This window comes from Manis javanica, chromosome 13, assembly GCF_040802235.1.
Source record: "Manis javanica isolate MJ-LG chromosome 13, MJ_LKY, whole genome shotgun sequence".
Lineage (NCBI taxonomy): Eukaryota > Metazoa > Chordata > Mammalia > Pholidota > Manidae > Manis > Manis javanica.
This window is the reverse complement of record NC_133168.1, coordinates 54,471,553-54,496,067: the sequence shown is the minus strand read 5'-3', so window position 1 is coordinate 54,496,067 and position 24,515 is coordinate 54,471,553. Positions and strand designations below refer to the sequence as shown.

General features: G+C 34.3%; 1 protein-coding gene across 31 annotated transcripts in view; it reads left to right on the top strand.

The window, feature by feature from the left end:
• AHI1 (Abelson helper integration site 1) overlaps window positions 1-24,515 on the top strand; it is a 218,430-nt gene that overhangs the window by 35,905 nt on the left and 158,010 nt on the right. For all 31 annotated transcript variants that reach the window (XR_005054854.2, XR_012124248.1, XR_005054856.2 and 28 more), the window contains 6 exons: window positions 980-1,103; window positions 13,285-13,514; window positions 15,058-15,164; window positions 17,711-17,829; window positions 20,159-20,289; window positions 21,600-21,740. Coding sequence is in view for 6 of the 31 variants with exons in the window: in XM_073219641.1 (XP_073075742.1) it covers window positions 980-1,103; window positions 13,285-13,514; window positions 15,058-15,164; window positions 17,711-17,829; window positions 20,159-20,289; window positions 21,600-21,740 (852 nt within the window). In the remaining 25 variants the exon portion in view is untranslated. The remainder of the gene's footprint in view (window positions 1-979; window positions 1,104-13,284; window positions 13,515-15,057; window positions 15,165-17,710; window positions 17,830-20,158; window positions 20,290-21,599; window positions 21,741-24,515) is intronic.

Below are 24,515 nucleotides of genomic sequence, written 5' to 3'. Positions count from 1 at the left end.
CTTCATCCTATTAGATACATCTTGGGGGTGGGGCTTTTGGGGAGCTTCAGACCTCTTCTGTCCCATCCCATGGCTGCTAGGCTGCTGATTTTCCTTGTAGTTGCCAGGTTGTTGGTTTTCAAGGTTACTTTAGAGCTTAGGAGAGGCAAATGGGTACACAGCAAGTTAAAACACCACAAAACTTAGTATTCTTACCCAGATTCAGCTGTTTTTCTTGAACAAATGCTCCTCAGGTTGTTAGAAGCCTTTAATGTCCAGTGTTCTGAAAAAATTAATTTTGACAGTTCTTGCCAGTGATGTCATTGCTTTTATGGGGGAGCAGAATTCCCAAGGCCCTTGTTTTGCTATACAGTTCTTCTGTACTGCTTAATATTTTAAATGGCAATCCGCTTTACCACTAGGTGGAAGTAGAGACTTGAAATTGTGTTATTCTGTGTTGGGTCATTCATTATCTTAGAAGATTTCATTGTAAACTGAACATACGACTATACCACACTGCCTTGTTTATCAGATTGGGCCTCTGTTAATTCCCTTAGTATACCTATCATTTAGTATTAGAATTTTTTTCTGACAACACCATTTAAATTTCTTCTTACTGCAAATAAGTAAAAATTTAGTTGTTTGTAATTTAACTGATTTTCAGGTCAAATAATACCTTATTCATGAAAGCCCAAATTATAGAATCTTTGAAGTGAATTGAAATTTAAATGTTAACTTATTATTTGATTAATCAATTATCAAAAATTATTAGGAGAATTGCTTTGTAGAGATGAGAATAATTGTTATAAAACTATAAATTCTTGTGTCTAAAGCAAATGAAAAACTTTTTAAGTAGATTTTGAAGTTTTTTATACTAAAAATGTCTTTGCTGATAATATTCTTACAATTAGTGCTTATGTACAAATTATTATGAATTGTGAATTTGTATATTACTAAAGATCATTTATCTGAAAACCTGATTTTTTAATATTTTTATTAGTATATGAAATTCCTTCTGGGCGTTTCATGAGAGAATTGTGTGGCCACCTCAATATCATTTATGATCTTTGCTGGTCAAAAGATGATCGTTATATCCTTACTTCATCATCTGATGGAACTGCCAGGTTGGTATACTTGTAAAGTACTTACTGTATATGCTCTTTGCCACCAAGGAAAGCAAAGAGAATATAAGGTGATATAACTACTCTTATGCTTCAGTTTTGTTTTGTTTATCAAGGGACTGCCATAAATAGGTGTCATCCAGATTGATTAAGTAAGGAATGGTGAAAACGTTTTTCTTGAAGACATTTTTGCTAAATATATTTTGTTTATTGTGTAATACTTCTAGTCCTCAATGTATAAATGATCATTGGGTACACTATACACTGTTTGGTTAATTAACTTTAACATAAGGTTGTTAAGCAACTGACTTTTCTAGAATATAAGCTCTTGACAGGCAGGGATTCTGTCTTCACTGTTAGCTGGATGCAGAGGCCAGGATGCAGCAGTGCCCAGTACATAGTGTAGGGTAAATACAGGTTTCCCCACTATCTATAACGGCTCATTGCAAAACACACACTAGATGTTAATTTCACTTTTTGCCTCATTTTTGTAAAACTTAAAATCTCTTTGGATTTCTTTTGGTTAGTGAAAACAGGTACTGATGTAGGTCTTTTGTAAAAGAGAAGTGGCATAACACCAACTATCAAAGAATTGGATACCTGTAAATGAATATGCACCTTATGCTTTAAGAGCTTTATAGGTTGTCGAATATTTACATTTTTTCAGAATTTCAGCTTAAAATAATTGAACCCTTTCCAACTTAGTAAGTATCACAATAAAATATTTTAAAATTACTCTTTAAAGTTTTATGTATACTTTTTTTTAGCTGCTTATTCTATCTCCACCCACCTCTCTTAACAGAGAGGTTTAGATATACTATACTTTTAAGACTAATCTTTGACCTGTCCTTTTAATCTCAGTCATTCAATCTACAAATCTTTTGTTTCTATTTCCTCTCTCTCTTGTCTTTTTAGTATCTTTCTCTATGTTCGTCTTGTCCTCACATCTTAGAAGTGTGCTCAAATCTCTTTATCTTAGAATATTTTCTCAATTCCTCCTGCTTTCCAGACTACTACATCATTTTTCTTTCTCCACCATCAAAAGCATTCTATACACATTGTCTTTACTTCAATCCAGTTAGTCTGGCTTCCACTGGCTTCCACCATGCTCCATAAACTTGCTTCAAGATCACAGCACGTTCTTGATCCATTGGCCAGTTTTAGTCCTTGCCTTGTTTGCATTCACTGCAGCCATTTTTGACCAGTCTTAAAATATTTTCAATTCATGGTTTTTACTGTCAACCCGTTCTGTTTTCATTTTATAACTGACCAGTTCTCATTCTCATTCTCACCTTCTGTTTCCTCTGCCTACTCTCTGTACATGTTGATCCCCAGGATCCTTTACTTGATCATATTCCCTGGTTTATTATGCCTATTCTGGTCTCTCTAATCTTCCCCAGCTTTGAATCTTACTTATATGCTAATGACTTCTAGCTCTTGCTATTTCTCTGAGTTTGACTTTTATTACACACTTCTGTTGACCAGTGATACTGCAAACACAGAATGAAACTTGATGAAATCACCAAACTTTTCTTCATTTAATCCTCTTAGAAATTTTTTAGATTGCATCCACATCTATCCTGTCTCTCAAGCCAGGAGCTCAGAGTAGTCCTCATCTCTTCTCTCCTTGCCATCATTCCTTTCTACATCTAAGTAGTACGAAAGTCTTTAGTTTCCTAAAAGATTCACTGCTCTATCACATCCTTTTTGTCCTCACTGCTATTGCTTTAATTCAGCCCTTGTTTATCTCTTGCTTAAACTGTTGCTGCTTAACTTTCCCAGAGCTCAGTCTCTAGTTCCTCTGTCTTTGCTATGCTGTAATTATTTTTACAAAACCGTCTTTCATAATGCCTTGATTTTAAAAAAAATCTTTGATTACCATTGCTTTTGGAAAGTGTTCCAGTTCTTTAGCATTGCATGACAGGCATGTCCCTTATTGATCTTCTGTCCTTCTTATGTACTTCCCATGTACCTTCTACCTCCCCCACACAATCTTTAAATACTCTTAACGTCTTATCTTTGGCATCTCCATGCCCTGTTACTGTTAACTGTCTTCCTGTGCTTAAATGCCCTTCTCCTACCCTTCCTGCCCAACTCATTCACTCATCAGACATTTAAGTGCTTTTGTGAGCCATGGTGAGGTCATAGTCATCATTTAAAACCCAGATTTCACCATTTCTTAAAGCCATCTTGGATTTCTTCACACAACGTAATATATTGTAGTAAAGCATACATTTTTCTTTACGTAGCTTTGAAATTGATGCTAATTTAAGACTCTTTACATCCCAAAAATATTGGATTAATTCAGTGAAGAGAGAAACACTGTGGCTAGAACCTAAAAGACAGTGAGGTTTTTGAGGTAAGAAATACTTAGCAATGAATAAGGTAAAGTCAAGAGGAAGAGAATTAGAGTTGCTAATGCTCAAAAGAGGCAGAAGTATGGGCTTCTTCCCATGTTGTCTTCTATCTTTCTGGGGATCACAGTCACATGTTATTGTCAGTGTCTCCTGAGTAACTGTTTACCACTGATTAGCTGTGTTCCATATGCATTTAATCGAAATCTCCTCCTTTAGTTATATTCAGTATACATGTATTTTTCTCAATAGTTCCTCATATAATCAGAAAGACTTTTCCATGTTAATGGTTCCCTAATAAGTCTGTATGTCCCCACTTCACCCCTTCATCTGTTTTAACTTTACTTTTTTTTCTTTCCCAATTCTCATATTTTTTTGTGCATTCATCTAGTCTTCACAGATTTGTATATATCCTTGTTCTTCTATGATCAACCTATCTTTTCCCCTAAATCCATTAATATATTTCTTTTGATCTTGGATTCTACGATTCCTTGGGTGAACAAAGCCATCATTGTTACCAGTTCAGTCTTTACATAACAAGCTTCATTTTTATATTTAAAAATATTATGCCTATTTTAATTATGCTCAGTTGTTTTTAAGATACACTTGCTGCATTTCTGCCTGTTACCTAATTTATCAAGTAATGCTGCTTAGATTTATTACCAAGCAATAAACTTTTCATTATTTTTTCTCTTTTAACAATCTTCTTAATATTCCTTCCAAACTGATGATTTTGTTCTTTCAGTAAGTGCTGTATTTGTTGGAGCAAATGTACTTTGAATGTATTATACTATGATAAAAATGTTTATGCAGTAACACACATGCTTTATTTTTACTTATAAACATGTTCTTTCACTTCCTTCATTATTAGTTTGGATTTTTAGTAATTGAAGATCATATCCTGTATTTTAAGCAGCTATTAAGAAAACTCATAGAATGTTGTTCTTGAATAGCAACTGTATCTTTTCCTTTTTAAAATAATTCTGAAAAGGATTTAATTTGCTTATAATTCTAAGGATGAACTATAAATCCCCATATTAAAAAATTAAGATATGCTTCTAATTCTAATAACTTAATCAAACTTTAAAAAATCCACATTTATGTAGCACTATCTTTTGCTAGATTTTTCCTGTTTTTACACATTGACTAGAAATGCAGAACATCTCACATAACAGTTTAACCCTTGGGGTTTATACTCTTGTCAAGACTATGGCAATGACAATAATACTGATTTTTTTTTTGAGAGGGCATCTCTCATATTTATTGATCAAATGGTCATTAACAATAATAAAATTCTGTATAGGGGACTCAATGCACAGTCATTAATCAACCCCAAGCCTGTATCACAACAGTCTCCAATCTTCTGAAGCATAACAAACAAGTTCTTACATGGTGAACGAGGTCTTACATAGTGAATAGGTTCTTACATGGTGAATAGTGCAAGGGCAGTCATATCACAGAAACTTTTGGTTTTGATCACGCATCATGAACTATAAACAATCAAGTCAGATCTGATTATTTGTTTGATTTTTATACTTGATTTATATGTGAATCCCACATTTCTCCCTTATTATTATTATTTTTTTAATAAAATCCTGAAGTGGTAGGTAGATGCAAGATAAAGGTAGAAAACATAATTTAGTGCTGTAAGACAGCAAATGTAGATGATCAGGTTTGTGCCTATAGACTAAGTATTAATCCAAGCTAGACAAGGGCAACAAAACATCCACGGATGCAGAAGATTTTTCTCAAAACAGGGAGGGTGAGGTTCTAAGCCTCCCCTCTGTTGGTCCCCAATTTCTCTCCTGATGGCCCCCCTGCAACTGTGCCTGTCTTAAGTTGTTCCTCCCTTGAGGAATCTTACCCGTCTCTGGCTATCCAGTCATCTTCCAGGGCCATACAGGGAAATGTAAAGTTGGTAAGTGAGAGAGAAGCAATATTGTTTGAAAAGGTTAGCTTTTTACTTCTTTGCAGATTTATCTCCTGTGGCTTCTATGCCCAGCATTTGTCTTGAGGTATCTTTACCACTTGGAAGAATTATGATATTTGGTGATTTTCGATATGCGGCACTAATTCTACCAAAGGGTTGTAATTAGGAAGGAAGAAGAAAAGCTATAGAAGTAGCAGATGGAAGAAAACATGGGAAGATTGATTATTTCTTTGACATATCTTTTTGTAGAGTAACATAAGCATGTATAGGTTTTAAACTACTAATTAAATAACACACATACATTAACATAATAGGAATACAGCTACATAACCAAAGCAGACCTACAATTACCAGCCATATCCAGTGTAACCAAGAAAACCAGTTAGGTACCCTAGGCATTTGTGAAAACTTATCAATGATATGATGGATATTGTCTAACTGAATTTGAATAGTTTGAGAAAAATCAGACAAATTAAAACAACACATTCCTGGGAACTGTTCACATCCCATGTGTTCTCCCAAAAGTAGATAGTCTATAGTCGCACGATTTTGGAGCACTGCAGCTTGCACTTCTCCTAATTTTTGGTTGATTTCCAACAGTATAGATCCAGTCAAATTTGTTGTTTTACTGTATGCACAGGCCAGCTTACATATCTCCTTCTTCATTCCAATGGCAAGTCCAGGAACCTGTGGGATAACTGCAGTTACAACTGCAGCAGCGCCAGGATCTTTGTTGAAGTTTTTTGATGTTCATCTTCTGGTATGACTCTTCCAGAGGATGTTGATGTTGGAAGTTCTTCTTCGTATTGTATCTTAATTCGTTTTCTGTGTAGCCAAATTAGGCTCTGATCCTCTGTATAAACACAAACAAACCTTTTGCCCACACTTTGATATGCCGTTTATACCATTGTGAAGAACCTATTGGAGATCACCACACAGGAACTGCTTTTTTTTTTTTAAGAGAAAGGAATATTACCAGAAAAATGTACTTCCATAGGTGATCATCTGACACCCTTTGAAATATCAAAATTAAGGATATGTAAAGCATGCATTAATCGTCAATTTGCAGTTAGTTTTATCCTATCAGGAAGTAATCCCCCTTTTCTTTCTCTTTTTTTTTTGTTATCATTAATCTACAATTACATGAAGAATATTATGTTTACTAGGCTCTCCCCTATACCAAGTCCCCCCCACATACCCCATTACAGTCACTGTCCATCAGCATAGCAAAATGTTGTAGAATCACTACTTGTCTTTTCTGTGTTGCACAGCCCTCCCCTTTCTCCCACCCCCCACATTATGCATGCTAATCATAATACCCCCTTTCTTCTCCCTCCCTTATCCCTCCCTACCCACCCATCCTCCCCAGTCTCTTTCCCTTTGGTATCTGTTAGTCCATTCTTGGGTTCTGTGACTCCGCTGCTGTTTTGTTCCTTCAGTTTTTCCTTTGTTCTTATACTCCACAGATGAGTGAAATCATTTGGTATTTCTCTTTTCTCCACGTGGCTTATTTCACTGAGCATAATACCCTCTAGCTCCGTCTGTGTTGTTGCAAATCGTAGGATTTGTTTTCTTCTCATGGCTGAATAATGTTCCATTGTGTATATGTACCACATCTTCTTTATCCATTCATCTACTGATGGACACTTAGGTTGCTTCCAATTCTTGGCTATTGTGAATAGTGCTGTGTTAAACATAGGGGTGCATATGTCTTTTTTAAACTGGAGTGCTGCATTCTTAGGGTAAATTCCTAGGAGTGGAATTCCTGGGTCAAATGTTAAGTCTGTTTTGAGCATTTTGATGTACCTCCATACTGCTTTCCACAATGGTTGAACTAATTTACATTCCCACCAGCAGTGTAGGAGGGTTCCCCTTTCTCCACAACCTCGCCAACATTTGTTGTTGTTTGTCTTTTGGATGGTAGCCATCCTTACTGGTGTGAGGTGATATCTCATTGTGGTTTTAATTTGCATTTCTCTGATAATTAGCAATGTGGAGCATCTTTTCCTGTGTCTGTTGGCCATCTGTATTTCTTTTTTGGAGAACTGTCTGTTAGGTCCCTCTGCCCATTTTTTAATTGGATTATTTGTTTTTTGTTTGTTGAGGTGGGTGAGCTCTTTATATATTTTGGACGTCAAGCCTTTATCGGATCTGTCATTTACAAATATATTCTCCCATACTGTAGGGTACCTTTTTGTTCTATTGATGGTGTCTTTTGCTGTAGAGAAGCTTTTCAGCTTAATATAGTCCCACTTGTTCATTTTTGCTATTGTTTTCCTTGCCCGGGGAGATATGTTCAGGAAGAGGTCACTCATGTTTATGTCTAAGAGATTTTTGCCTATGTTTTTTTCTAAGAGTTTTATGGTTTCATGACTTACATTCAGGTCTTTGATCCATTTCGAATTTACTTTTGTGTATGGGGTTAGACAGTGGTCCAGTTTCATTCTCTTACATGTAGCTGTCCAGTTTTGCCAGCACCATCTGTTGAATAGACTGTCATTTCCCCATTGTATGTCCATGGCTCCTTTATCAAATATTAATTGACCATATATGGTTGGGTTAATGTCTGGAGTCTCTAATCTGTTCCACTGGTCTGTGTCTCTGTTCTTGTGCCAGTACCAAATTGTCTTAATTACTATGGCTCTGTAGTAGAGCTTGAAGTTGGGGAGTGAGATCCCCCTTACTTTATTCTTCTTTCTCAGGATTGCTTTGGCTATTCGAGGTCTTTGGTGTTTCCATATGAATTTTTGAACAATTTGTTCCAGTTCATTGAAGAATGTTGCTGGTAATTTGATAGGGATTGTATCAAATCTGTATATTGCTTTGGGCAGGATGGCCATTTTGACGATATTAATTCTTCCTAGCCACGAGTATGGGATGAGTTTCCATTTGTTAGTGTCCCCTTTAATTTCTCTTAAGATGTCTTGTAGTTTTTAGGGTACAGGTCTTTCACTTCTTTGGTTAGGTTTATTCCTAGGTATTTTATTCTTTTTGATGCAATTGTGAATGGAGTTGTTTTCCTGATTTCTCTTTCTATTGGTTCATTGTTAGTGTATAGGAAAGCCACAGATTTCTGTGTGTTAATTTTGTATCCTGCAACTTAGCTGTATTCCAATATCAGTTCTAGTAGTTTTGGGGTGGAGTCTTAGGGTTTTTTATGTACAATATCATGTCGTCTGCAAATAGTGACAGTTTAAGTTCTTCTTTACAAGTCTGGATTCCTTGTATTTCTTTGTTTTGTCTGATTGCCGTGGCTAGGACCTCCAGTACTATGTTAAATAACAGTGGGGAGAGTGGACATCCCTGTCTTGTTCCCGATCTCAGAGGAAAAGCTTTCAGCTTTTCGCTGTTCACTATGATGTTGGCTGTGGGTTTATCATATATGGCCTTTATTATGTTGAGGTACTTGCCCTCTATGCCCATTTTGCTGAGAGTTTTTACTATGAATGGATGTTGAATTTTGTCGAATGCTTTTTCAGCATCTATGGAGATGATCATGTGGTTTTTGTCTTTCTTTTTGTTGATGTGGTGGATGATGTTGATGGATTTTCAAATGTTGTACCATCCTTGCATCCCTGGGATGAATCCCACTTGGTCATGGTGTATGATCCTTTTGATATATTTTTCAATTCGGTTTGCTAATATTTTATTGAGTATTTTTGCATCTACATTCATCAGGGCTATTGGTCTGTAATTTTCTTTTTTGTTGGGGTCTTTGCCTGGTTTTGGTATTCTGGTGATGTTGCCTTCATAGAATGAGTTTGGGAGTTTTCCCTCCTCTTCTATTTTTTGGAAAACTTTAAGGAGAATAGGTATTATGTCTTCTCTGTGTGTCTAATAGAATTCCAAGGTAAATCCGTCCGGCCCAGGGGTTTTGTTCTTGGGTAATTTTTTGATTACCGTTTGAATTTCTTTGCTCGTAATTGGTTTGTTTAACTTTTGTGTTTCTTCCTTGGTCAGTCTTGGAAGGTTATATTTTTCTAGGAAGTTGTCCGTTTCTGCTAGGTTTTCCAGCTTGTTGGCATATAGGTTTTCATAGTAGTCTTTAATAATTCTTTGTATTTCTGTGGAGTCTGTCGTGATTTTCCGTTCTCATTTCTGATTCTGTTGATGTGTGTAGATTCTCTTTTTCTCTTAATAAGTTTGGCTAGAGGCTTATCTATTTTGTTTATTTTCTCAAAAAACCAGCTCTTGGTTTCATTGATTTTTGCTATTGTTTTATTCTTCTCAATTTTGTTTATTTCTTCTCTGATCTTTATTATATCCCTCCTTCTGCTGACTTTAGGCCTTATTTGTTCTTCTTTTTCCAGTTTCGATAATTGTGATGTTAGACTATTCATTTGGGATTGTTCTTCCTTCTTCAAGTGTGCCTGGATCGCTATATACTTTCCTCTTAAGACTGCTTTCGCTGCATCGCACAGAAGTTGGGGCTTTGTGTTGTTGTTGTCATTTGTTTCCATACATTCCTTGATCTCTGTTTTAATTTGTACATTAATCCATTGATTATTTAGGAGCATGTTCTTAAGCCTCCATGTGTTTGTGAGCCTTTTTATTTTCTTCGTAGAATTTATTTCTAGTTTTATACCTTTGTGGTCTGAAAAGTTGGTTGGTAGAATTTCAATCTTTTGGAATTTACTGAGGCTCTTTTTGTGAGCTAGTATGTGGTCTATTCTGGAGAATGTTCCATGTGCACTTGAGAAGAATGTATATCCTGTTGCTTTTCGATGTAGAGTTCTATAGATGTCTATTAGGTCCATCTGTTCTAGTGTGTTGTTCAGTGCCTCCATGTCCTTACTTATTTTCTGCCCAGTGGATCTATCCTTTGGGGTGAGTGGCATGTTAAAGTCTCCTAAAATGAATGCATTGCATTCTATTTCCCCCTTTAGTTCTGTTAGTATTTGTTTCACATATGCTGGTGCTCCTGTGTTGGGTGCATATATATTTAGAATGGTTATATCCTCTTGTTGGACTGAGCCCTTTATTATTTTGTAATGTCCTTCTTTATCTCTTGTTACTTTCTTTGTTTTGAAGTCTATATTGTCTGATAATAGTACTGCAACCCTGCTTTCTTCTCTCTGTTGTTTGCCTAAAATATGTTTTTCCATCTCTTGACTTTTAGTCTGTTAAAGTCTTTGGGTTTGAGGTGAGTTTCTTGTAAGCAGCGTATAGATGGGTCTTGCTTTTTTACCCATTCTATTACTCTGTGTCTTTTGATTGGTGCATTAAGTCCATTTACATTTAGGGTGACTATTGAAAGATATGTACCTATTGCCATTGCAGGCTTTAGATTCGTGGTTACCAAAGGATCAATGTTAGCCTCTTTAGTATCTTACTGCCTTACTTAGCTCGCTTATTGAGCTGTTATGCACTGTCTGGAGATTCTTTTCTTCTCTCCCTTCTTATTCCTCCTCCTCCATTCTTTATATGTTGGTTGTTTTATTCTGTGCCCTTTTGTGTTTCCTTTAACTGCTTTTAGTGGGTAGTTGATTTTATTTTTTTGCATTTAGTTAGTATTTGGTTGGTCTGCTTTCTTTGCTGTGATTTTATTTTCTCTGGTGACATCTGTTTAGTTTTAGGAGTGCTCCCGTCTAGAACAGTCCCTCTAAAATACCCTGTTGAGGTGGTTTGTGGGAGGCAAATTCCCTCAACTTTTGCTTGTCTGGGAATTGTTTAATCCCTCCATCATATTTAAATGATAATCGTGCTGGATACAGTATCCTTGGTTCAAGGCCCTTCTGTTTCATTGCATTAAATATATCATGCTATTCTCTTCTGGCCTGTAAGGTTTCTGTTGAGACGTCTGATGATCGCCTGATGGGTTTTCCTTTATAGGTGACCTTTTTCTCTCTAGCTGCCTTAAAACTCTTTCCTTGTCCTTGGTCTTTGCCATTTTAATTATTATGTGTCTTGGTGTTGTCCTCCTTGGGTCCTTTCTGTTAGGAGTTCTGTGTATTTTCGTGGTCTGTTTGATTATTTCGTCCCCCATTTTGGGGAAGTTAACAGCAATTATTTCTTCAAAGACACTTTCTATCCCTTTTTCTCTCTCTTCTTCTTCTGGTACCCCTATAATACGGATATTGTTCCATTTGGCTGGGTCACACAGTTCTCTTAATATTGTTTCATTCCTGGAGATCCTTTTATCTCTCTCTCTGTCAGCTTCTATGTGTTCCTGTTCTCTGGTTTCTATTCCATCAATGGCCTCTTGCATCTTATCCATTCTGCTCATAAATCCTTCCAGAGTTTGTTTCACTTCTGTGATCTCCCTCTGGACTTCATCCCTTAGCTCTTGTATATTTCTGTGCATCTCCGTCAGCATGTTTATGATTTTTATTTTGAATTCCTTTTCAGGAAGACTAGTTAGGTCTGTCTCTTTCTCGGGTGTTGATTCTGTGATCTTTGCTTGTAATTTTGCCTTTTCATGGTGATAGAGATAGTTTGCAGAGCTGGCACGAATGACGGCTGGAAGAACTTTCCTTCTTGTTGGTTTGTGGTCTTCCTCTCCTGGGAGAACAGCGACCTCTAGTGGCTTGTGCTGGGCAGCTGGGCGCAGAAAGGGCTTCTGATTCTTGCCCAGCTGCTATGGAGTTTATCTCCACTTTGCTGTGGGCTTGGCCTGCCTCGGGCTTCTGCTCCGATATGGTGGAGCCCCATTGGAGGGGGAACGGCCGGGAGGCTATTTATCTCTGTGAGGGGCCTCCGTGCTCCCTACTGCCCAGGGGTTTAGAGTGCCCAGAGATCCCCAGATTCCCTGCTGCTAGACTAAGTGTCCCAGGGCTCTTCCATCTGGCTGTTAGGTCTCTGTCCCTTTAAGACTTCCAAAAAGCACTCGCTTTTCTTTGTCCCGGGTGCAACATCTGCAACGACTCGCTCACAGGTCTTACTGTCCTGTTTCCCTAGTTTCCAGCACCTCATGCATGCACTGTGTCTACGTTCTGGTGCAGATGGCTGGGGCTGTGTATTTATCAGTCGTGGGCTCCCTCTCCCTCGCTGCTCTGACTCCTCTCCTCCCGCCGGTAGCTGGAGTGTGGGACGCTCGGGTCCCGCCGGGCTGGGGCTTGTATCTTACCCCCTTTCTGAGGCGCTGGGTTCTCGCAGGTGTGGATGTGGTCTGGCTATTTTCCTGTGTCTTCTGGTCTCTCTTTTAGGAAGAGTTTTCTTTGTTGTATTTTCAAAAATATATGTGGTTTTGGGAGGAGATTTCCGCTGCTCTACTCACACCGCCATCTTCAAACCTGTCATCTGATTTTTTTTTAATCATCCATTTTTAAGAGGAAGAGACGAGTATTGAACATTAGAGTCAGTGTAGAATAGTCTGTTTTCTATCAAAATCATAATTACTTGAATCTCATTTTACTCAAGTATTCATATAATAATTTTAATATGGCTTTTTAAGTCTTTGCAACCTTCTTGTTCATTATTAAGGCTTTCAAATTAAAAATTTTAGGTTAGTAGAGTACCCTGTTCTCATTAGTAAGCACTTTGCAAAAGCAATGTACACAACCAAATGGGAAATCCTTGAAGTTTCCCCTGTATTTTATTTTTTATGTATATTGTATTAAATGCAATATTTTACCAGCTATTTGATGTGTGTTTAATCAATGTCAAAAATAGATAGGTTAAAAGAAGACAGTATATCAAAATACAAATGCAGTATAAATTACAATTAGTAGACAGATTAACTATTATACTTGATAATAACTGTAAGAAATAGCTTTGTCAAAATGGAGAGAAACCCAGCTATCAAATGTGATCACACTGTATTTTATTGTTCTGACATTGAGTTTACCATTGGTTGTTGTCACATGACTACTTAAGTTGCATTGGCTATATTGGTTCTTAAAGAAACTTTCAAAGGAACTTTCTGCCTTTCAGAAACATGTAACTTTTTATCCTTTTCCAGGATATGGAAAAATGAAATAAATAATACAAATACTTCAAGAGTTTTACCTCATCCTTCTTTTGTTTACACTGCTAAATTCCATCCTGCTGTAAAAGAGCTGGTGGTTACAGGATGCTATGATTCTGTTATACGGATATGGAAAGTGGATATGAGAGAGGATCCAGCCATACTGATCCGACAGTTTGACACTCACAGGAGTTTCATCAACTCTCTCTGTTTTGATATCGAAGGTATGTCAGAAGATATATTCCAAATAAAGGCTAGTTGCATGAAGAATTTTTTTAATTTTTTTATTTCACTAGGTTAATAATTATTTAAATTTGAGTGGGATTTTATGTATTTTTGGTTGTGTGTATTTACATTTATGCATATTTTGCAGATCATATGATAGACCTGTGCATAGATTTGGCACTGAGTTTTACCTGTAGTTTTAAAGTCATTACATTCATAAACATGCAAGTGTTTAAAGTGTTTAAACAATCGAAATTCAACTGATATTGTAGCAGCCAGTCATGATCCAAATTTTATAACTATATTTCACTGGATTGGTGTAGGTTTTTTATAATAAGAGCCTCTTAAGATGTAAACTGAGGAAATGAGGGAATCTCAAATGAATATTGGAAATGTATTTTTTAAATGTAGCAACAGGTTTTTTAAAGGTACAGAAACATATGGAAAGGAAATTTGCAATTATTTATTTATATTATATAAGTAATATAGTGTCTTAAAGATAAAATATAGATTATTTTATCAGCTGAAAGAATAAAGAAATTTCATTATATCTATTAAATAGTTACCTTTCACATTTCAGATGCTAAATATGTAGACTGTAACTATAATTAATTAGTAATGACAATACTACTAATGTACTCAGTTCAACTATAAGGATGTTAAACTGGAATACATTCAGGAGAGGTCAACCAAGGATAGAAAATTATCTGAAAACTTATAAAAGAAGTAGCTCAGATTATAGAAGAGGGACGAAGAATTTCTTCAGATACTTGGCTAAGATATCTTTATGTGAAAAAGAAAGAAAAATCAGTCTGTTTCTCCAGTAGGTAGAGGTGGGGCCAAAGCTGCAGAAACAGATTCTCTCTGCTGAGAACTAGAAAGAACATTCTAATACATAGAGCATCAGTTGAATAAGCTGCTTTTATAAAGTTCACAGTTGCTGAACAGCCATCTGTTGGTAATGTTATGTAAGATATTCCTGAGTAGGTATGAGGTTGAACTTGATTTGGTGGTCTCTGAGGTCCCATTCTGCTGTAAGATGGTTTGACTCCAAGAATTGATGTGAAACTGAAACACTATTTATGAGTTTATTCATTCTCTGATCACTTATTCAATTCCTACTGGTCTCAGACATCATGCTGACAGTATTTATTTAGAATAAAGGTGTTTTTCCATGAATATGAAGCATTATATGGATTAATAAAGGTAAGCACTAGAGATGCATATTGTGTAATTCAAACAAATTGTTTGGCTTTGGAATATGAGCAGTATACACATGCACTGACATGCACATTTCTTCTTGTATTCAAATTCAGGAAAGCAACAACGAAAAATCAAAAATAATTTTTAAAACTTAATAAATTCATTTAAAGATAATTGAGATTTCCTTATGAGTTGCGTTTGATTTCCTGTTTTCTTAAAACAAATAAATAGCCCTCTGATTCTTGGCTATTTTGCTTGGATATGTTTTCCCGATTTCTAATTATTTGTTTCAACCTCTGTGTAACATTAATAAATGAGTAATTTAATTTTTTTAAATAGGTCATCACATGTATTCAGGAGACTGCACAGGGGTGATTGTTGTTTGGAATACCTATGTTAAGGTTAATGATGTGCAACATTCAGTGCACCACTGGAGTGTTAATAAGGTATAAAATCCTATTTCTTATTTTGGGATTTAGTTAAACTGAAAAGCCATGCAACCACATGATTTTATTTTAGACATTATAACATTCTGTTCTCTCTTCAGAAAACTTAAGTTGGGAGTATAAATTGTTGTGGCCACTATGGAAAGCAGTATGGAGCTTCCTCAAAAAAACTAAAAATAAAAATACCATATAACCCAGTAACTGCACTTCTAGAAATTTACCCAAAGGAAACAAAATCTCTCATTTGAAAAGATATATGCACCCCTATGTCCATTAGTAGATGAATGGATAAAGAAGCAGTGGTACATACACACCGTGGAATATTATTCAGCCATAAAAAAAGAAAGACATCCTGCTATTTGCAACAATATGGATGGGCCTAGAAGATATTATGCCAAGTCAAAAAATCAAGGCAGAGAAAGACAAATACCATATAATTGCATTTATATGTGGAATCTAAAAACAAAACAAAGCAAAATGAACAAGACAGCAGTAGACTTACAGACACTGAGAAGTGACTAGTTACCATGGAGGAGGGGTAGGAGTTGGGGTGGGTAAAGAGGATAAAGAGGCACAAAATCTCAATCATAGTATAAGTTGGTCATGAGAATAGGAAGTGCAGCATGGAGAACAGTCAGTGATTCTGTAACATCTTTCTATGTTGACAATAACCAGACTAGTTGGGGTGAGGATTTAATAATAGGTGTTACTGTTGTATCACTGTCTTATATACCTGAAACCAACACAATATTGCATATCAACTATGCTTCAATAAAAAATAAATGAAAATAAGAAAGAATAAGCAGAACAAATCTTTAAAAAAAAACGAGTTTTTCTCAGTCTCTGAAAAGTCAGTTATTATTGATTAATTCCCATGTCTTCCTGATGGCTAATTGATGATATAGTGACTTAGTAAAAATTTTCTTGAATTTGGCCAGGCTTTACTTTCATTATTTTGAGGCTTACTTGCAGTATAGTATTCAGTGATTCAGTGATCCATTACTGAAATTTGTGTTAAAATGAGGTATTTATTACATTAACATCTCTAAGTAATAACATATTTTCAGCTATATTCATATACTGCTTTTTTGGTCCAGTAACATCACTCTCAAAACAATGTATTCAATGTTTTGTTAACAGTGCTTGTCTTTTACAATTGTGTAATCAAAATCATGTGATTATGAAGGGGGTCAATTATTTAATAACAATCATTGTTTCACTTTAAATTTGTTAGCTAGTCAGAAACAAATGAATAATCTCTTTTTTGGATTAAAGTGTTTCTAAGGTGGCCTATATTAAGCAATTTCGTTGGTGTATATTTAACATTTTTAAAAAATACAAAGTAAGTTTGTTTTAAATAAATTAATTCAGTTTCTGTCTTACATGCTATAACCCATTCTTCATAATAGGTTATAACAATTGTTGTTGTTTTGAACAAAAGACACCCTAAGTGGAAAATAATTTTCATGAATTTTAGTTCAATCTGTTGAGTCTATCATCTATTTTAGAAAGTCTGTTTTAGTCATTCTCATCTAGTCTGTCAGATTAATGAATGATGGCTTGGGATTCATGTTGTAGCCTAATTTTACATACTTTGAAAAGAACTTTCTAATTACTTAGGTACTTGAGGGATTGGCAAGGCTCCAAAAGCATCAATTCCAGTCATTTGGAGTCTGCAATGCAGAGTCTGTTTGCGTTAAAAATCATGTGTTTCTTTCCCTCAATATAGTAACCAAGAGGCAAATTTACCTTGAAATCTGCAGCCCGTGATTACTAAAGACAGTCAAAAATAAAGTTAGGAAATGAGCTGGAATATCTCTATAATAGCTTATGTCCTAGGACAAAATGGAGACTTCAATTTCTTATTTGGTTCTCTTCAGCCAGTAGTTTGGTGACTGCTAAAATAAAGTGTCCATGTGCTGTTGTACACAATCCTAGGTACAGGATGGCTTCAGAAATAGGGCTTTTTTAGTTTGAGCATGCATATGATAAAAATATGGAGGAATTTATTAACAGATATTATGTCTTAGTCAGGTGTCCCCTATCACTGCCTTAAATAGCTATAAAAAAACCCTAAAATTGCAATCTAAATTAAATGATTTCAAAATAAGTTGCTAGTAACATACACTTTTCAGGATATATATGAAGGTGTATATGAAGAAATAATCTGAGACTACAGTAGATCTTTAAAGTTAATTTTACACTTTTGAATTTATAAAAATTGAAAGCTTACTTAAATGATAAACAGAAAAATACAAAATTAGAAGATGTGTTTATAGGAAGTGCTTCTTGTTTGGAAATACACTACAAAAACACATACTAATTGAATATTGCATTACATGACAACCAAAAAATACTTTTCATCGGCTTTATTTTCAACCTTAAACTGAAGTTAGCAGGAATCTTTTTTGCCAACAATTTTAATGGATTCTGTATAGTGCATTTGGAAATGACATCTTAAAATTAATTTTATACTCCAAAAAGGGCTGAACATTAGACAAACTTTACAGTGGTAATATTTTATAATCTGTTTTTAATCATTTTAGGAAATTAAAGAGAGTGAGTTTAAGGGGATTCCAATAAGTTATTTGGAGGTTCATCCCAATGGAAAACGTTTGTTAATCCATACAAAAGACAGTACTTTGAGAATTATGGATCTCCGAATGTAAGTATATTTCAGTACTGACAGGTTAAGCACCCATAGAATAAGTAATGAATAAATTCACCTTTTTAAAATGCAGCAGTAGTTCTCAACTAGACAATTTCTTCTGTCACAGGATGTCTGACAAAGTATGGAGACATTTTTTGAGTGTTGATTCTAGCTATCTAGAGTGTAGAAACCAGAGATACTACTAAGCATCTGAAATTTTCAGGACACCCCTTACAGCAAAAAATCACCTGGCCCAAGATGTGAATAGTTCTGAGGCTGAACTTTAGTCAGTTAATTTTTATTTGCACAATTAAAAAAAAGAAACTTTTACATAGAATATCTTTTAGCTCTAGGATATTGGCATAGCATAGTATCATGACTGAATGAGAGGACTTTTGATTAATATATCCTTGTTCTTCTTTTTTACTTCTAAATAAGGCAAATGAAGGGAAATAGCCTTAATATAAATGGCAGAAGCAGAGTTCTGGGAAATTGAGCATGGACTTCTGGTGTGCTTTTTGTCTGAGGAGTTCCTAGAAGACAAATGAGAAAAGGCTATTGTATTAGATTTCGTTATTGTATTTAGAAAGGCAAATGTGATCATCTGTATTAGTTTGTTTTGCAATTATCTTTTTATGGCTAAACCTTAAGCCCTTCAGTATTTATGTAGAACTGTTGACTACGCTGGTGTGTGTGCTGTGGAAGAATGATAAGCAGAAATAGCTCATCAGAAGTTTGTAATCTAAGAAGTTTGTACTGCCTCCAAAGTAACATACAAAACATTTAATTAAGTTAAATTGTGAGATCTAGAACTAGAATCTGCTTATTCTTTTTTTTCCTATACATAGCACCCATGTCATGCCTAGCAGACAGCAAGTATTAATGTGTTTTTTATGAATATAAATGTATAATAGGGCTATACGTATGCCAACAATAAAGCGGATAGCTATAGAATGGTCTCCTGTTAAAGGCTCTATGGAAAGGCTAGCCTTTGAGCTCAGTCTTGAATGATAAATAGAATTTAGACAAGATGGAAATATTTTTAGTAGGGTGGAAAACATGAAAATTCCATGAAAAGGAATACAGTTCAGAGAGAGAATAATATGTGTTTAAGGCAGAATGAGTTAGTCTGTATGACCATAAGTTTCTTGATAAGGAGTGCTACAAGAGAATTTTTTGAAAGTAAGAGCAGAGCTAGATTTTAGAAGGCAAGGCCTAAGAAGTTTGGTTATTATTCCCTTTTTAAGCAGTATAGATCATGCTTGGGCTCTAGAGACAAATTGTTTAAATCAAAAACTGCATTTCCCACCCCTGACTAGCTGATTAACTTCTCTGTGCCTCTCTTTCCTCATTGCTCAAAAGGGAGAAATAATAAACCAAACTCAGAAAGGTTTTGTAGGGAATAAACTAATTTATACATGTAAAGTACTTACACATTACAGCACATAGCAAGAACTCCAGGAATGTTTGACCCAGTAACTTCAGGTCTGGGAATTTATGTTAAGAAAATAGCTATGAAACAGTAGAAAACATATACATAAGGTTGTTCATAGAAATCATGTTCACGGTAAGGGAAACTGGAAACATCCCAAGTGTTGTCCAACAGCAGAAAACAAGATACAGTTAGTGATAAAATACATCCCTATTAAAATGATAATTCATAATCTTTATTTTCTGATGTGAAGGGCCATTATTCATGATTTGTTGTTGACTGAAAAAGCAAATACCAGATAAAAAAGAAAGACAAAGCAGTGTATATAATATCCTCTCTGTAAATCAGAGATGATAGTAATAGTACCTACCTGGCACATAGTAATCACTAAAACACATTAACTATTACTCATAAGTGAAAAAGTCTGGAGGTTGTGTACCATAGTTAATAGATGATTTAATAATCATCTCCTGTTTCTGCAAGGATCAAATATTCATTGAATGATTTTTAAAAATTCATCACAAAGAGGAGATAATATAAAAAGTCTGTTAATTTTTTAGTCACCAACTCAAATACTATTTCCGTAAAGTAGTCTCTCTTTCCCTAGTTAGAGAGAGATCATCACTCTTATCCAAATCTGCTAAGTACTCTTTCTGTTCTTTTTTTGCGGCACTTTCTACATCTACTTTCTATTTTACACTGATGGATTTCCTCTCTCTCCTGCTAAATTAAAAGCTCCCTGAGCTCTGACACTACCTCATCTTTATTCTGTGTCGTCATCGACTGTCACCCACATTAAGGATTCTCAAAAATTATTTGTTAAATGTAAATGAAGTATTTAAAAGTTTTTCTACCTCTAGTCTTTTAAATGGATGAGACAGATTACATTTGTAAAATCTTTTTTGTTTATAGATTAGCAGCAAGGAAATTTGTAGGTGCAGCAAATTATCGGGAAAAGATTCATAGTACTTTGACACCATGTGGGACTTTTCTCTTTGCTGGAAGTGAGGATGGTATAGTATATGTTTGGAACCCAGAAACAGGTAAATATTTCAATGGTTTTCAAAAAATATTTATTTTTTGTTTCTGAAGAAGTATGAAAATTACCATTTTATGAAATAATTTTCAAGGAAATTCTGATTTCAGATCCTCAGTTAAGTTTTTCAAAATTGAAAAGTTGGTAACTCAGCTACATTCTAAATTTATATTACATTCTGTTCTGTATTCTGACACCTACTTGGATTTAGACTTTCTCATTGTAATATTCTTTCCCTACCTCTGAGATATTGTTAATATTAAGTATTTAATGCAGATTATAATGAAAAATACAAAATGTTATAAACTGAATTTGAACTATAACGCTAGGAATTCAAATGGCTAGACATCTGTGATATATTTTTGTTAGAAACAAATATACCTGTCAAAGTTTTTAATGTCTGAAACTTAATAGCAATTACTGAATTACTGTAATTCAATTTTTTCCAATAAAAAATGAACTATTACATTAGGTTGTTCATTTGAACCTCACCTTTGTTTTTCATGAGAAAAGCTAAAACTATATAAACATTTTTTAGCAATGAATTGAGAGAATTATATAAAATTTACTTCAAAACTCCTTTAAAGAACAGTATTTGACTTCACCTTGTTTATTCTTTGGATCTAGGCACTTGACTAGTCATTTCACTTAGAGACTTTTTTCTTACTGTGTTTTGATACTTTAGCATCAGTTTGGAAGTTTTAAATCTCTTCTCCCCCTCAATAAGTGGATCTAGAGTCTTTGCTTTTTGACTTTTACTTTTCATAGGTTCCCTAAAACTCTGCTGTAGGCCTCTTTTAGCATTAATCATCATATGTATCTTTAAAGCAGATGGTACCTCAGAGAACTCTGGGAAAAAAATAGAAAAATTAATTCCCCATTAAACCTCCCCTTACCAGAGTTCCTTCAGTTTTTGAGCCTGCAGTTTCAGGAATTCTTTGTTAGATACAATTTGCTCCGCTCTGTCAGATCCCAGAGTCAGGTACTTCTCTACTTCTAAATTCTCTGGCATTCTTTGTACAGTGAAAACCTCACTGAAGTGGTCGGATTGAAGTAGAAAAAGGGCCAGTAGAATGAAAAATAATTATTTTACTTAATCACATTAAAATTTACTTAATTAAATTAAATTTACTTAATAAAGGTAATTATATTAATACATGGTACTCAGATATTTATAAGTATCTGAGTTTTTATGTAAATAATAGCATCATCATTAATATTTGGTGATATTGTATAAATATTTTTAATAAGTTGCAGAATAATCTAATGAGAAATATCTGATACAGTACAAATTTTTTGCTGTCTTTTCTTACTTAGGAGAACAAGTAGCAATGTATTCTGACCTGCCATTCAAGTCACCCATTCGAGACATTTCTTACCATCCACTTGAAAATATGGTTGCATTTTGTGCATTTGGGCAGAATGAACCAATTCTTCTATATATTTATGATTTCCGTGGTAAGTCCACTTTCAGATAAATAAAGAATATTTGGAGTAACTTTACATTTAGACTGAACCTGGTATTAGGAGCTCTGTGAAAACTGTCCTTAGTATGAACAAGGCTCTCTTGAATATAGTTTAAGAGTGAAACAGATTAGATTAATTTTTGTTATGTTATAACAATTTATTTTTCCATAGCACTATTATTATGGAGTTTAAATATCAGTGGAAGTATACATAATGGTTGTGCCCTTTTCTTGGAATCACAAAAAGGTGTAATCATCACTTTATAAATCAATTTAAATAAATAAAATTAACAAAAAAGTATTTGGAAGTGTGTTAATTAAATTTAAAAAGTAAATAACATTTACCAAGTATAAATGTTTAATGCTTTCAGTTTTAATAAGTCATAGTTTTGAGAGTTTCTTAACATAAGAAGGCAAAAAAATCAAATATCAATGAAAACAAGACTTGGAATTAGAAGTCTCATGTCTTTCTCTACTCTAAAATTGCACTATTCTATCATTCTGAGAGATAAGGAAATAAAGACTTTGGATACAGTTTTCAGGAATAGTATGGCATTCTTAGGATTATTAGGTTTATGCTGTTTTTTGATAAGGATTGTGCTAAATCTTGGATTAGTCAAAACTGCATTTCCATTTTCTTCATATACTAATTCTTAAACAAAAAGAACCAGTCTTTATTAGTCTCTCTTTCTTGTTTAGAATGTCATGTATCAACTCTCACTGTTGTAAAGTAAGCTGGGATAGCTTACATACAATGCCATAAATGTGTACATATGCAAATATGTTTGTAGTTTACATTGGTATGGATCTATTTGGGCAAAGAGTTTTGAATTTAAATATAATGTGAGTGACTGAGTTTATTGCATTAATACAGATAGAATTGGTTTTAATGGTTGTGATAAGTGCTAAGTTATTAGCCAGCTAAGTTCTAAATCTGAAGTTCTTGATCATAGTATGGATTTTATTATGCCTTTCCAGGTGAATTATATTACAAAGTAATGTGTAAAATTAAGATTTAGCATACTTTAAATAATTTTACAGAGAAGAAATAAGGAATTTTTCTAACACATATTCACATTCACAGAACACTATTACTAATGGTAGAATTTTTAAACAACACAATACTATATAATAAAAGTTGGTAAAAATAAGCATTGCCAGATTAGAGAAAAAAAAGAAATGGATTTTTCAAATCATCCAGTGTCCAAATCCGGTGTCTAGTTCAAAAATGTATACTGAAACAGGTCTTTCTTTGTAATCACTCTCAGTTTTCACATAAAGGAGAAAAGTTATACCTACATGCTTTATAATTGGAACTGTTATACAGGAAATAGGCAGCACAGTTATTTCCTCACTCTTAAAAGGTTTCACAACATTCTTCATTCAATTTCTAATTTGCTTTTTTAGGCTTTTAAAATTTTCATCACAAATGCAATTTAAAGTTCCACTCTTATCTTTTTTTTTTCTTCAGTTATTTTTCGCCATTGATACGGGAATTTCATGATTAAATTAACCCAGTTAGGTTTGCCCATTTGGTTTTAAGACAGCCATTTAGACCAAGAAGTCTGTTCTGGAAATGTAAGTAGATAGAGCAAAGTATTTTAGGATCCCAAAAATGAAGGTTTTAGGCTCAGTTCTGTTTCTTTAGTGACCTTGCACAAGCCTCTTACCTTCTGAAGCTCCATTTCCTTATCTAGTAAATGGTACTACTAGTGTTAATACCTGTACTACCTAAGAGTTATTTGTGAGGATACATGAGACGGACTGTGGAAGTACTCCACAAGTTGATAAACATTGTATTAAAACTAACAAAAAAGATAAAATGGGTTGTTGTCATGTTCATCTAACCAGTATGTAATCGACTGTTTTTTTTAAGCATCTCTGTATGCAGTGGAATTTAAAAAAAAAATCACCCTCTTTTACTTTCTGTTGGCAGCCTTTTTCTTTCTATTAAACGGTTTACCTTTCTAAGTCAGTTGTATTGGAAAATAAATGCATAACATTAAGAACATTATGCTATATCATGCCATCTTAACATAGAACAGGAAGGACTTGTGTTTTAGAAATTACAATGTTCAAGTAATACACAGGTGAAGTTAAAATTATTTTGTTCAATGTATTTAGATCACAATTCTTGATATACTGATACACCTTTACAAACAAATGAAAGCTCAAAATGTTTCAACATGTTTTCCCAACTCTGCTGCCTATTTTTAAAAAGGGGAAGCTTAGGAAGAAGTTATGTAATCTCAAGCAATCCAAGATTTAGCACAGTTCTTGTGAATGGTATATATTCATAACAAAAAGTTACTTCAGATTCTAAAATTGTACTCATTAAATACAGACCATAATCATCAAGTCAAATAGTCCTTAAATTTTTCATTGAAAACTATATTTATTATTTGCCTGTTATAGTTTTACCTTGTATTTTATTTATATTTTAATACAAGAATATTTTGCCCAAACTTTGAAGATAAAGCTTACATAAAGCTTTATTACATAAGCGCATTTAATGGTATAAAATTTGAAAGATACATAACAGTTACATGATTTTTAAGTAGTATTGCAGAGCTGCTGATATATGTTCAGGTAATTTTCAAGGAAAATAGAACAAGCTCATTTTTTTATAAGCTAAATAAACTGCGAATGAGACCACAGTGGTAGCTAAATGTATCATCCATCTTTCAGTTCTAGCAAAATCTGTAAAGCGTCAGCAAGCATCTTTCCCTGTTAAGCATATGTTCAGGTTGTGGTCTTTTGGGTCTTT